This window comes from Nyctereutes procyonoides, unplaced genomic scaffold (genome assembly GCF_905146905.1).
Source record: "Nyctereutes procyonoides isolate TBG_1078 unplaced genomic scaffold, NYPRO_anot_genome, whole genome shotgun sequence".
Lineage (NCBI taxonomy): Eukaryota > Metazoa > Chordata > Mammalia > Carnivora > Canidae > Nyctereutes > Nyctereutes procyonoides.
Window position 1 is genome coordinate 32,678,822 of NW_026575134.1, and position 15,766 is coordinate 32,694,587.

The following is a 15,766-nucleotide window of genomic DNA, read 5'->3' on the forward strand; positions in this document are numbered from 1 at the left end:
CAAGCTACTACAGAAATTGATAGGACGGTAACTATGAATCATTTAAAAGTTAATTTCTGAGGGTTTAAAAAAAATGTAGAACTCAAACTCTAAAAACAGCATAAAGCATGCTAAGGACTTTGATATAAATAGGCACAAAAAATGTTTAAGAACTCTAGATATTGGCAAAATTAACTATGTATCCAAAATACTTACTGATGTACACCCCTCCAAAAACCAGAAATATAATCTTCAGCATTCCACAAAGCAGAGGAAAAATTAAATAAAAACTATTATCCAACTGAAGACAAGCACATGAAAAGAAAAAAAATTTATAAAGCCACACCAAAATTATAGAAATAAGTCTGAATGTATCAGTCATTGTAATAAATGTAAACAGATTAAAACAACCTACTAAAAGCAGCAGAAATGATCAAAATGAATACAAAAAAATAAAATCTGGATAAATGTGGCTTACAAGAGACAGACCTAAAACAAACCAGGATAAAAATACCTGGTTTAGAAAAGCATGTAACATACAAATACACTCCCTCACACATACACCAGAAACAGCTGGTATAGCAGTATTCATAGGCACACTCAATAAAAAGACATAAAGGAAAATCTAAAATGCTAAGATAAATATGCTCTGAAAGTTCACTGTACAGAAACTATTTCATTGTATACCAAGATGGTGATATAGATGGTTATATTATCTCAGTTAAAACAGTTTAGAACTGTCAATATAAACTATTTTAATGAAATAAACACATCTGTTAGATGATATTTACGGAACACCTACAAGGGGATTATTGGCCTAACCTCAAACAGATTTTCCTACTCAACAGATATTTATTAAAAATGCTTTAGGGCACTGAGGATACAGCAGTGGTGGTGGTGGGGGGGGGGTTAGTTAAGATTCTAACCTCAAGAAGCTTGCTTACTTCCTAGTGACAAATTGGAAATTATGGTGGGATTAGATAAAGTTAGGATGCTATAGGAACATTCAGGAGGGGTATCTAATTTAGTTTTTGCAAGGTGAAAGGCTTCCTAAAAAGTAATATATACATTTACATAATTATGTATATTATATACATATTATATATAAATCTCATAATATAAACATAAACAGCATAATATTTATATATAATACATATATAAATCTGAGCCTGAAAAGATGAAAAGAAGACAATCAAGTAAAGAAGCAGTGATCCAAGCAGAAGGCACAACATACCCAAAGCCCAGGAGGCAAAAGAGAACAGGAAACTTTGGAGGAGCTGGCTAATAGTACCTGAGAGAAGCAATGAGAGATTAGGCTGGTGAGGTAAGCAGAAATCAGACCAAAAAGGAACCTTGTATGTCACACAGAGAAAGCAGATTATATCATCTTACACACTTCTTTATAATGACAGATGTTTTCATAGTTAACACCTAGAAATTCTGTCCATAAGAAAACAGTATGTTTCATCACTTGTGCTCACCCCCTGCAAATTCTAAACACCCTTTAAAAACCATAGATAAAACACACACACACACAAAACCGAACCAGATTAACCATTGATGTCAACCTAGATGACTTTGTTCCTATTCCTGAATTCCTACAACAGCTGTAATTAATTTGAAATGAATCACAAATTGCATTATAAAATGTTATACTGCTACAGTTACTTGTTTTTTTCAATTGGGTTTTCCTACTTTTTACCAGGTTATGAGTTTCTTCACAACAGCAATAAGACACCTCTTAAGTGTTTTACATTCTACCTCATTACCCTGGACTCCAACTAGTGCTTCATATATAATGAGTTTGAGATTAAAACACTTGAGGAAAAAAACTGCAGTAATTTCACAAATCCTCATGTCATCATAAGGTATACATCAAACTATCGCTTGTATTTCATTTGGTTCTAAAATTTGATTTGTAGCATGTAACAGTAAATATCTTGGTGGCCTATTTCCTTTCTGTGTTTTAATTATATGTACACCTACTCACATAACACAGACATATAGATTAGTTATATGAGAATGTCTAGAGAGAGAAAATGGAAAGAAACACAGAGAAGGGTCAATCCATTATACAGTGAGCTTTCCCCAGAAACCATAGCAAAGTTTAAAACATTGCATTAACTATATAAGGGCATATTACCCCTAATTTTATGAAACTAAGGTTCTAGCTATCAGTAATCAAACATAATATAAATATCACAAGAAAATTTTGAGTCTAATAATAAGCCATGATGACTCTAAATAGCCTCAGTTTTGGCCTTAACAATTTGGTGCTATAATTGAGAAAAGATGCAAAGCAGAGTGGTTACAAGAAACTTTTCCAACTCAGACACAGGTTTGATTCCAAGCTCTGACACTTCCAAGCAATCTTCACCAAATTACTTAATCTCTCTCTCAGGAAGGTTTTGAATGCATAGCTGTTAAAGAAAAAAGATCATGGAACTGGAAATGTTAGGTTAATAACTCATCACATACATCTTCAAATAAAACACTTCACAACATCTTTAGATAAAAACATTAGGTATGCTATTGAGGACCATCAAGAACCAAGACTCATTCTCACTCCCTAACCCATACTGTCATTTCAAACAGATCATTCAGCAAACATTAGTATAGAAGACGTTATACTAAGCACTGTTAACACAATGTTAAGACACGGCGCTGTCCACAAAGAGCCTGGCGTTTAGAGGAGAAGGCCGAAAAGCTAGGCCCGAGGATCATGGATGATGTGAGGTGACAGATGGCTCCTGAGCTGCCATGTTGCAGAGATGGCAGCTTTGCAGTGTCCCTGCCCCATCTCCTTGTGGCGCATGTCAGCAGCCGAGGTGGAGCGGGCCCGGAGCGAGAGTGCGGGCCCCAGGAGGGGCCAGAGCAGAGGCCCGCCCGGGGGCCGCTCCCCAGCACCGAAGCCAGCATCATCGTTGGTTCCTTTGTCCAGATGGGTGGCTGCCGGAGCTGAGGCCTGGAGTTACAGAGGCTTCCCTCTCTCTTTTTAAATTCTGCCTATGAAGTAGAGTCCTGATCAAACACAATGGTCATGTTTATGAAGTAAACACATCCTGTGACTTTAACAAAATAATTCGGTCCTGCCAAAAATTAACCAAAAGTCTTTATTGAGAAGGTGTATATGGTGGTAGTGGTGGGAGCAAGCTAGCTTTTATCAGTAAGACCACATAAAATCACACCTACATGAACATTAAAGGAAAAAACCTCTTCTTAGTGCTTGGTTGAAGTATAGTAGCAGCTACGATTTGAGAAAAATATTTCAATTGTTTACACAACAAATACTAGGTAAGTAGGTAAATGACACTGTACAAGACAGTATAGTAAAAAATAGTAAAATCAGACAGACCTGCTTCAAGAAGTTTTTAATGGTACTGAAGAGTACAAATAAGCAGGCCATGGCCATCCCACCCAACCAGGGCTTACTGTAGTGTGGGATGACAGACCAGGGGCCCCTAGTCACTGTTTGCCAACCCTTTTCAACTCATCACACAAACGCAAAATATTATTTGCACAATCAAAATCCCCAGGCAACTGTGTTCCTAGGCCATGTGAGGTCCTACCCTGAGGGTTAAAGGCAGAAGTAGCAGTTTGAGAAGGGAACAGCTGGGCAAAGTTAACCTCCCTTATATCCTTCTGACCCCTTACATTTTATATGTTGCCCATTTCAAGTGCTCAACACACTCGCGGATAGGGGTTCCCCACTATATGGGACAGGGCAGACAGAGAACCTTTCCATCGGCAATCAGTAATTGCACTCACTAATTCTAAAATAGTGACATAAGAGAAATAGTAAATGTAAAAAAGCACAGATGTAATGCTGTTCAGCAATAAAAGGAAGGCACTGGTGAAACAGGCTACAATATGGTAGATGGAAGAAGCCAGTCACAAAAGACAGCACATTATAGGATTCCATTACAGGAAATGCCCAGGAAAGGCAAAATTTGAGAGCCAGAAAGCAGATCAACACTAGGGATAGGAGAAAGAAGTGACTGCAGTCAGGCACCCAGGATCTTCTGAGTAACAGAAATGCTCTGAAATTGGATTTTGGTGATGTTGCACCAATCGTTCTACTTTAACTAAAAATCATGGAATTGTGCATGTAAAATCACCAAAATCTACGATATGTAAATGGTATCTCAATAAAGCTGTTAAAATTGTAATATACTGGAAAAAATGGTGAAGCTACCTGTGAAATGCATGTTTCAAAAGTTTTCCATTTTAGCATCACCAACATGGATACAAATCCCCAGAAATAACAGATATCAGAGGTCTTCTACAGGGGAACCCAGACCCATTATAGCACCACAATGGTACCTACGGATAACACTTCCAACACTGATGAACTCTCTCAAAACGCTTTACTTCAGAATCTTATACTCTACAATGAGATACAGTCTAAAGACTTACGCAAAAACTATCTGAGATAGTCGTAATTTCCAGTCACATGACAGAAGGAACGTCCACATAAAATGACAGTCCCTAAGGGAAAGCATCAAAAGCCGTAAATATCACTGACGACACACATCCTTGTCTATGTTCCAGTACTGGGACTAAGTACGTACATGCCATACTGCCTCAACCTAGTTTGTTCCAGTATTTCATGGTATGTGCTGAAATAGCTCAAGAAAGAAAACAATGTTTTTCATACCCTCAAGTAGTTGCTCACAAAGGGGGGAACCAGAATGTCTTCCTCCTTTTGTCATTTTAGCAGATTATTTCAACTGGTGAAAAAATAAGCTATATCCATGTCAATTAAACTGAAAATATCTGAAACACATTTTTCTCTCCAAATAACACACTTGTAAACAAAGATGTGGAATTACAGTTCAGTTCACCTTTCAAGAGATTCTAACATTGTGTATGTTACCTATCGTTGTGTCTTCTCCACAAATTTTATAATCCATATTCTTTTCTTAACCCCAGACTGAAATTAGGTATTGTAATACTTGTTATAAAAATGCTTCGCTAACATTCATTAGATCAGCAAAGATGGGAAAAATTTACATATTATTGCATATTATCAAGACTTCAACAAAACAAAACAAAACAAAACAAAACTGAGTTATCATAGAATTCTGAAGTCAGGGATGTATCTTAGATTTCAACCAGTTCAACTCACCCCCGGATATTTCAGGGCAGAGTGGGAACCCCAAAGGACAAATCATGATTCCCAGGCCAGAGTTCCTTTTGCTGCATCTTTATCACCTTAACTTAAAACATACACAGCCCTAACTGCCCCTTCCCCCGATGACATTAGTAATTGTGAATTACAGAGTCTCCAACTTTCAGGAAACATTAAAAGTCTGTAAGACCAAACTGCTATCCATTAAAGGTTATCAAATCATTAGCCTTTGCTTAAAAATAAACTAGACTTCTAATTAAATATATCACTATTCTTTATGAAGAAAAATTCAATCCTCTTAATGTTTGAAGGTCTAAACTCATTGTTTCAAATAAGAGTGACCATGCATTAAAAAGATCTCAAGATCAAATTTTTTAAAACGCAGCTAATAAGAGAAAATAGCATAAAGTTTGAGGCAAGATTTTAAATGTCTTTAATACAGAATGACTGAACCAAGCTATCAGAAACGTATCAAGCACCAAACTTAGACATACAGTCACATAAATGTACTGTACTGTACATAAATGTTAATGAAAAAAAGTAAGTCATGCTCAAAAGTTCACAATGAAATCATAAACATGGTGAACGTAAAGAATACTGTGAATTCCTGAGAACCAAAAATTAAGATTACTCTCAATTATTTACAATATATTAGTAAAGAAATGTTTCTCTTCAATTGGCAGAACACAATTTTAAGAGCAACCTTCAGGGAAACATGCTCCAGGGGCTTAAGCACATCCTGGCTTACCCTATGTGAAAACAGCACAGTATAATCAAAAGGAAAAAAGAACAGGATGATGAGACCATATTTCTCCTGGCTCTTCATCATATTCTCCATATTCTAGTGGATGTGAAGAACTTATCAGATTGCCAGTGAGCCAGCTGCCAGTGAGCTAGAAGTCTAAAAGATAAATGTGGTCCAAAGAATCCCTCTTATCTACTTGCCTCAAAATGTGAAAAACTTTAATCTTTTTATAATAACCCGAAAAGGCTGTTCGTGTCTGAATCATTATGTAATGACACCAACACTCTGTCATATCGAATGTAGAAATAGCAAAAGCTCTGTAATTCATCAGAAAAAAGAAACCTAAAAATAGACTCCAATTGATTACATTATTTATAAAGGTGAAACTTTCTTAGATACTGATAATTATTTTTAAAGATAGCAGCCATGCAGGGCCAATTGCTCAGAGTGCTTCCTAATGAAGCACTGGCTCTTGTGATCTATGTCTTCCTCAAATTCTAGAAAATTCTCTGCACTTTTGTCTTGAATATTACCTTTTTCTCATTCTCTTTTTGCTCCTAGAATTCTTGCTACTGGATTACTGGATGATTTTCATCTGATTCCCCATGTCTCAACTTCTTGTTCATATTGTCTACTGCTTTCTCTAGGCTGCATGCAAACTAAGTTGCATGCAACTTCTGTTCACTAATTCTTTGCTCAAACTTTAATCCAACCTTGAGTTGTTCGTTTTCTAGTTTTAAAGGCAGTATTTTTTCATTCTTAGAAGTTCTGTTTGTCCTTTTCAAATCTGCCTAGACTCTCTGGAGAATATCTATCTCTTTTCAGATTTTCCATTCCTTGTCTTACATGTTTAGTCATTTTAAACATATATTTTCATGATTCTAATAATTCCAATTAACTGAAGTTCTAGTAGGTTTAGTCTTGCTGCTTGTTATATGGTTCATGACTTTTGCTCCTAAAAGACTGCTTCCGTGTATGTTATTAAATTTGATATTGTGAACTCTTTGTAAGTGGGACTTTATCTGGGAATCTTGTATGGCTTGGACTGGAGGCTGTGTCCTTCCATAATAATGGCCTTTGCCAGGTAACACAGGAAGATTATCAGCCCAGAACCACTTTACCTCTGCTGTGGGTTCCCAGAAAATGCAAGTATTCTAAATGTGAACCTGAAAGCCTCATGAGGACAGGCCTATGAGAGCAAATTTTCTAGGAAGTAGGCATTCTTATTCCATACATATCCTAAATCAAACAAATGAATCTGCTTGTTATCATATGGCATTAAATTCCATCCATATGCTGATGACTCTCAAATTTCTATCTACGAGTCAGACTTCACTCATGAACTTCAAATCCAAAACCAATTGTCTATTCAACACCTTCACTTCAATGTCTAATAAACATCTCAAATTTACCACATCCAAGCCTAAACCTAATTCTTTTTATCGCCCCCCCCCCCCAAAAAAAAATCCTGGTCCTAATTTCATTTATTCTTCTTTTATCTCAGGCCCAGTGGAGCACATGGCTCCAACTCCCACTCATCACTGTGGATGCTACTAGCATTTGATGATTCCCCTTTTTTTGTATTTAAGCATTACTTACTATTAAGAAATTTGTTTTATAATTTTCTATCCAGTAGTGAGCAGAAGCCTTACCTCATTACTTCGATGGTCATACTGACCCAAAGTCCTCAGGGAATTGTGAATGAGCAAAAGGGACTACTTAAATCATCTATAGTTTGCTCTTGATATCAGAGTGCCATTAGGGCCTGCTCCATTCAGTGTAATCTAACAAGACTCAAGAAAGCACACAGAAATCACCCCCTATAAAATAATCATGAGTGTGGATACACCTTGGCTTTAGGATAAGGACCCTTACAGACTGATAAGCTAACAAATGGTATTCGAGATCCTTCCTATAATCTATCTGACTTCACACACATACTATGTCTTAATCCAGCCCGAACTACCTATTGCCAAAATATATGTCATAACATCTCACTTTCAAGATTTTGCCAAAGTGTTTACATTACTCAAGGTGTCTTTTCTCACTTTTTAAAAAACAAATAAACAAACAAACAAAATCCATGTATTCTACAAGGACCAGGTCAAATAGTATCTCATCCGTCACATTTCTTGCTTTTGGCTTACTCTTCCCTTGCCAACATATTTACTGATCAACCACTTATGTTGCCAGGTGTGTTCCAATTACTATGCTAGTCATAAAAGAGAAAGACATACCAAGCTATATTCCCTGAGGAACAAAATTAAGTAATGCTTCCAACCAGACGTGATACCTTGCACAGCAAGAGTCAGTCATAGTCATCTGGATAGCCTCATTGTATCATACTCCTAACCTCCATGCTGGTCTAATCCATGGTCCCAAGCTCCTGCTGTGAGGTCCATTTTGTAATCTATCTTGCTTCCTTTCCTAGCATCCCAGTCTCCCTCAAAGAACTGAGGCCTTCTCCTAAACTCTCAAGTTCATTTAGCTACAGTTCAGAAGTAAATATCTGTAGTCTTCTTCCCAGTCCCTATGCTTGTCATCACTGGGAAAAGTGATACCATGAATGGCTCTCTCTCCTGGAATCACAGCGTAACTGTTAGACTGAATTCTTGCCCACTACCTAAACTCATTCAATGTTATTTTACAAAGCAATGGACTGGACCACTCAATAGCAGCGTTTGTCTGGATGTGACCTCTGTGTCTGGTGAGTCACATACAAGTCCTTACTAGGCCTACTCTCTGGAATCAGACATGCATCCTAAGCCATGTCATCCATAGGCTCCCCTCATTCTGTTTTTAACACCTGGTTCACCACTTCTTAAGCTGAAGCATAATAATGACTACAGGGAACCATCTGCTCCATTTTTCTGTATATCTAACAATCTCTAACAGGGACTAGAGATTCATCCTCTTTCTTCCACAAAAGTTTAACATGTTACACAATGAGTAAAGCACAGGGAAAGATGGTTGTATCGAGTGCCGAAAAAGCTACCCCCAGTCAATACCTGCATGGGAGAAGGTTACTCTGACACATTTGGCAATGACCAGAGGCGGGGAAAAAAGGGAAAAAAGCAGCCACGAGAAATATAAAGCCCCCTTCTTCAGATGCCTTCACATGAATTGTTCCTCTGCCCCTCTGTATGATAGAAATATAATACATTTCACTATCGAGTTGTGCTAGAATCCTTGTCTACTGCTCTTCTTTTGAGAGTTTTATTATGCTTACTTATTTGTTCTTGTCAATAAAATTTATAATCAACTTGCTTTGCTTCAGGAAACACACACATATATATAGATAGCATCATCATAAAGCCACAGTGAACTTAAGGGGATCAACAAGTTTATGATGTTGAAACTAAAAGCTAAGTATAAAAACTTAAAACAAATGTCTCAAAATATTTTACCATTCTCTGCTTGTGAAAAGACAGAGGCTAAACCCAGAAAACCTTTGCTACACTATGTATTACCATGGGGAAAGTTTATTTAAACAAACTTAGTGGAGGATATGATTTATATCGTGTTGTGCAATACACCTGATTGGAAAAGAATCCAAAACTATGAAATAACACAAGGTGTTAGTAATGTACCCACTCACCTTCCTTTTTCAGCCATTTTACAATGTTTCCTTCTTCCATCGTAGGAGATAGCGATGGCATCAGTATCTTAATGGGATCAGCTGAAAATGAAGAAAAGTAAGATTAGCCACAAAAAAAGAATGTACCTCATGAGGCATCAATAAAAAGTTCAAATACATTAACATCAAATTCAGTTTGAGAAAGAAAATATTTCAAAATCTAAAAGACTCAAGTGGTCAAACTAAGCATCCAGTAAATAATAAGGAAATGTAAAATTCTCATTTTTTAAAAAATTAAAACTCTTTTTGGAATACTTTCAATTTCTTTTTCATAGTTCCCCAATCCTCTACATGTATTTTCAAGCCAGATGCTTGTAAGATTTAAAAAAAAAAAATTGATTTATGTTTTACCTCCTTCTTCTTCACAGTTGTCACTGCAAAAAAATATTTACAAGGAACAAAGGAAAAGACAAATAAGAAAAAAAGAAAAACAACTAGGGTTCTGATAACCTACAACAAAGTAATCAAGATTAGACTTTAAGAAATTTATTGTATCTTTTATTTTCCTCTACTATTACACTATCCAAGTAGCAAAGGTTCTTGCCATAAGTGTGAAAGATTTGCCTTGTTGAACAGGAGCAGGCCAGCAAACCTGCATGGTTAAATTAATCTCAGACTGTGTTCCATACAACATTTCAACTGGAATCCAAAAAGGTAGACTCAAACCAGGGTGACCCCTCAGTGAAACACAGCTACTTTCTCCTTAGATATCAAAAAAAAGCACACTCTAGATATTTGTCCAGATGTGCTTTCCCAACAGGTCCAGTGTCCAGGACCATACTCCAAGAGCACATAACTGGTATAACTCATAACTCATATAACACTTAAACTAATAAAGCAGTTAATAGCATATACCAGCTCCTTGCAGTAGTCACAGTAAAAAATTACAGTCCCTGAAACCTTCCACAGAACCTATTTATTCTCTCCTCAGATTATTCAACTCTCTGACCCCAAAAAAGCAAAACACTATATTACATCTAATATATTTCAAATGTGCAAGAGCACAGGATAGGGGTTCTTTTTTTTTCCCACTGACATTTTAGGGTTAAAAGCAAGGGAACTGACCACTAATGTTAGAGGAGGTTCAATATTTCCTTTGGGAAACTAAACTAATTTACAGTAACTTCAAGCAGAGAGTTCCTATGGCTTCATGGTAAAAGGAGTTCCATCTCCGAAACATTTGGAGAAAAGCTTCTATCCTCTCTCCACCACACACACAAACCTGCTTCAGTCTCCTTCTCATTTTCTCTTAAGAACTGCCTGCCTTGGGGTGCCTGGGCAGCTCAGTCGGTTAAGTGTCTGCCTTCAGCTCAGGTCATGATCCCAGGGTCCTGGGAATCCCTGCTCAGCAGGGAGTCTGCTTCTCCCTCTGCCTCTGACCCCCACCACCACACACATGCTCTTTCTCTAGCTTGCTCTCTCTCGTCAAGTAAATAAATACAATCTTTAAAAAAAAAAAAAATTGCCCCCCTTAAGGAACTTGCACTTTCCTTTCAGCTCTTCCATGCCCAAGGCATAAGTGGACCTGCCTTTCAAAGGCAGACAACAGGCCTACCTCTGTTCCTGCCATCAGGGCCCACTCGGTGTGAGGAAGCAATTCAGATATGTGTGTTTGCTTTCTATACATAAACTCTCCTCAACAGCAGCTCAAACACTAAAAATGGGATTATACTGGGAAGCCCAACTGTAAAAGGCCACAGATCTACGTCACATCATCTAATCCAACAAAACCATCACACTGAACTGTGACTTTGAGCTCCATCTGACTTTTCTGCCTCTCTCTCAATGAATATCAAACTCTAAGGACAGAAAAGTAGAATTATCACTCCTAATACCCCAAAATCGGTGGAGCCCAAACCAAATTCTAAGTCAACACACCTATTTCGTCAATGAGACAAGTACAAGCCACCAATTAAGGGCTTTGAATTCTTCTTGCCTAGCTCTCAAAGCTATACTCTACACACTGCACTACTTCTCACCATTAATTTATGATCCTTACAAATATGGACCCTTACAAATATGGATCATCAATTAATCACTAGTTATTCATAGTCAACACACCCAGAAATTCAAACACAGCAAATCCAGTATCTCAAGTCCATCTGAACATACCTTCAGTCAAATGTCCCAACAAACACTTTCCCTATCTTGGGCTCACAAAAATTCTTGTATTAAGAAACCACTTTTACTACTGACAATGAATATTTTGTATGTAGAAGAAAGCAGGTACTCATTAGGTGCATCGTATCTTGAAAGTAAGGGAGGAAAAACAGCCACAGTGACTTTCCTAATTCCTGATAAATCTTTAATTATTATCTATTAATAATTAATGTATTATCAATAAGCCATACTTATTATTAAAATCTGATTTATTGTTAAAACACGGTTATCACAGAAGAGACTGGTGAACATGGGCCATCAACTCCTGTGTTTTATGTCCCTCAAAAACTTTCTCAGGGGACACCTGGGTGGCTCAGGGGTTGAGTGCCTGCCTTTGGCTCAGGGCGTGATCCTGGAGACCCAGGATCAAGTCCCACATCGGGCTCCCTGCATGGGGCCTGCTTCTCCCTCTGCCTGTGTCTCTGCCTCTCTCTCTCTGTGTGTCTCTCATGAATAAATAAATAAAATCTTAAAAAAAAAAAAAAAAACTTCCTCAGGACGCCTGGGTGGCTCAGCGGTTGAGCGTCTTGCCTTCAGCTCAGGGAGTGATCCTGGGATCCTAGGATCGAGACCCACATTGGGCTCCCTGCGAGAAGCCTGCTTCTCTCTAGTCTCTCATGAATAAATAAAATCTTAAAAAAAAAAAAAAAAAACACTTTCTCAACAGTTTCATTTAATTTCCCAGCTACACCTAGTTGAAATTCAAACCATGACTGTAGTATGGCTTAAAAACATCTTCGCATTTTTTTTCTTCAGTAAAATAAGTCCTCATGGACTAATAAATCCTGAATGAGTAGAAAAGAATGCAAACTACTATGCAAGACCTTGGTGCAGTGCCATCCATAGTGCAAGATTCCTAAGTGAATTAGAATTCAGGGATGTGCATTTTAGGAAAACACAACACACACAGGCAAACTTAACATTAGTGATGCATCTCCAAATCTGAACCATAACAAGCCTTTGCTTAATTACAAGAATTCTTAAGAAGTTCTCAAAGCCTGATAAACTAACCCCACTTAGAAATAATAAAATGAGCTTTCTTGGGATCCCTGGGTGGCGCAGCAGTTTGGCGCCTGCATTTGGCCCAGGGCGCGATCTGGAGACTCCGGATTGAATCCCACGCCGGGCTCCCGGTGCATGGAGCCTGCTTCTCCCTCTGCCTATATCTCTGCCTCTCTCTCTCTCTGTGTGTGTGTGTGACTATCATAAAATAAATAAAAATTAAAAAAAAAACAATACTCAGTATTAAAAAAAAATGAGCTTTCTTATCCCCTACATTATATGCCTCTTTCATTTTCTCATGGCTTGATGTAGAAAATAAAAACATTTACCTTCAAAATGTTTAGCAAGTCCAAGCCTCCACACTTAATTTTTTTAAGCTCATAGTGACAAATGGGGTTGAAAAAAAAAGCAAACAAAAAAATCACCTTCTTCTAGCACCATGATAAGAAGTCAACCTTTTCTTGAAAAACACAGCTTCAAAAAAGGCCCACTATATTCTTTCCATCAAAAAGTTCAAGGCTGGTGTTATGAGATAGAATATTTCACAATCACACACATATGAAATTTATATCAAATAGAGTTCTACTTTAAAGCAACAAAATAAATGAACTTCAATGATTCTATGTCCAGATTCCAATCTATGACAAACACTAAATCAAGTCTTTGAAAACAAAATCTCGTTTCAGTATTTTTATACCTTGGCTCCAGTTGCCATGATACAATTCATATTTATTTTATGATTCTATCTCTATTATAGTCTCTCACCTCTGAGACCTTCACTTTTCCATTATTCCTGACATTAAGGACTACATTATGAAACTTCTGTATTTATTAAGGATTATTTTCCAAATTACCACATCAAGAACTCAAAAATTTTCATATTTTAAAAATAAAAAGAACATAATCATTCCTCATACAGCCACCCTTCAAGGATGAACTGAAATTGCTTCTCTGAATAATGACAATAAAATATAAAAATTCTGTAATAGATCACTATCCTTACTCTGAAATGAAGGTGACAAAAACCAAAGAAAGACATTTTGGACATCTCTCTAATTTGGTACTATCTCTTGACTGATTACACTAGCTTACTACAGAAAGTAAAATGTGCAATGTAGTTTCTGATTAATCTAAACAATCTACCCTCAGATTTTCATGCCAGAAAACCACTTCAAAACATAAACATTAGTTTACTAATAATGGTACATGTTGCATTCTAGTATATTCTCTTTTGCCTGGAAGAGTATACATATATTTTCCAAATAGATTTTTCTAGTGGGAAAGTAAGCATGCAATCAAATCAGCTTTGAGTGACAGGCTGAACAAAATTAATATCTCCCCTTTATAGCTGTTGTCAATTCTTTTCAGATAGTATGGGCTTTTTTCTAGACTTCTTGGAACTTTGGCCTACACTTGGTATTTTTAATTTCGTTAGAAATTAAATATAACTTCCCTTTTCATTCCAGTAAGTAGTGCATCCTACTATCTTCCTCCTGTCAAACTGAGGCAGCCTTGAAATGAGCACCAATTATATTTCCTACTAATAACTGAGGACAACTATGAATAAGAATAAAGGAAACGTGCTTTATTCTTCACGAATCATACCAGTTATACTCAATTAATACTCAAAAATACAGTCCAATTTTAGTGAGAATTTACCTCTTTGGTAATCATTTTAATGTTAGCCTTTTATTCCTTTCTATCAAACTAACAAATTCATAGCTAATGGCTTACAAAGTCTGTCATTCTGTAGTTAAAAATGTGTTTTAAAAATTTTAAGATGACTACAGCAATGTACATTTCCAGTTTATATTTAAAACAATGATTTTTAAAAGTAGAGAGAGTCTCAAAAGTCACTAAAACTGTCCTAATCTTTTTCGTTCTTCAACAGAATGACACAATAAATTAACATTTTTTGCTTCGTGTATTGCTGCTCTCCTTGTCCTATCACGCACACAAGCAATCAACCAGTCATTGAGTTTTCTAAGTTTCTCAAAGCAATTTCTACATTTCTCCAAATCTGCTCTTTTAATCTTTCTGCAGAATAATTCTGTCTTCAACTTCAAATATATTAATCTAATTCTACTTCTTGTCCCCTAAAGAACTTCTTTTATCCTATGAACAAAACACTCATACTTCAGTAAAATCAATTATACCAAAGCTTTAAAATGATGATCTATACATCAATTCTAAAAGATCTCCAGATTAAAAAAAAAAAAAATCAACATAAGCAAACTCTTAAAATACAAAAGCAGAACAGAATGCTTTATGGTTAATATGAAGCAGATCTAGTTCTATCACTGTGACTAAAATAAAGGAAATTCATCAGTTTACATGTGACACCGCTTGAAGCATCAGGCTCTCTAGTCCATTTATGCGACTATTACCCAAATACACAAAAAACTCTGGACCAAGTGAAGAAGTAAATTATACAATATTTTCTTAGTGTGCCTCTCTATTCTTCACATTAATTTGCTTCTTCACTAATAAGGAGAGATGCTACTCATTCAGTCACCTTTCTTTCCAATGCAAGAACTCATTAAATATAATTAATCTTTAAAATATCTGTCAAAAATAAAACAATCCTGCCATCTGCAGGCTGGAGGAAATAAAGCACAATGAAGTACAAGTAATTTAAAAATCATCACCAGGGCCCAAAAATAGTATTAACACTGATCTTTGAATAAAGGTGGCTAAAGCAAATTTTTTAAAAAATGAGTGCTTGTCACATGTCTTCTTTATTCAAACAGTGATTTTGGTGTAGTACCAGCATAAGAATAAATTAAAATGTCAAAGGACTGCAGAAAATACATGCCTAATAATAGTTTGTAAAAATAGCATTTACAGCTCCTACCATGGTAAAACGTAGCCCACAAACAGTATATATGGCATAATCCATTTCCTACCTGCTTAGCTTGTACACACACAAAGACTGAAAGGATATACTCCAAAATGGCAAAAGTGGTTCTCTGGTTGGCGATATTATATAAGTGCTTTTTATTTCTTTTATTTCTTACAATGTACATTGTAACAAAAAGTCAGTCAGTCTCAAAACATTAGCTATTTGTTACTGACAGGTGGCACAAAAAAGGTGAAGCGGGTGGACTCTGCA

General features: G+C 36.5%; 1 protein-coding gene across 2 annotated transcripts in view; it reads right to left on the reverse strand.

Annotated features, from left to right (window-relative positions):
- The window catches only part of PDHX (pyruvate dehydrogenase complex component X), a 67,530-nt gene that overhangs the window by 42,823 nt on the left and 8,941 nt on the right, over positions 1-15,766 (reverse strand). For both annotated transcript variants that reach the window (XM_055300883.1, XM_055300884.1), the window contains one exon: positions 9,454-9,534. In XM_055300883.1, the coding sequence (XP_055156858.1) occupies positions 9,454-9,534 (81 nt within the window). The remainder of the gene's footprint in view (positions 1-9,453; positions 9,535-15,766) is intronic.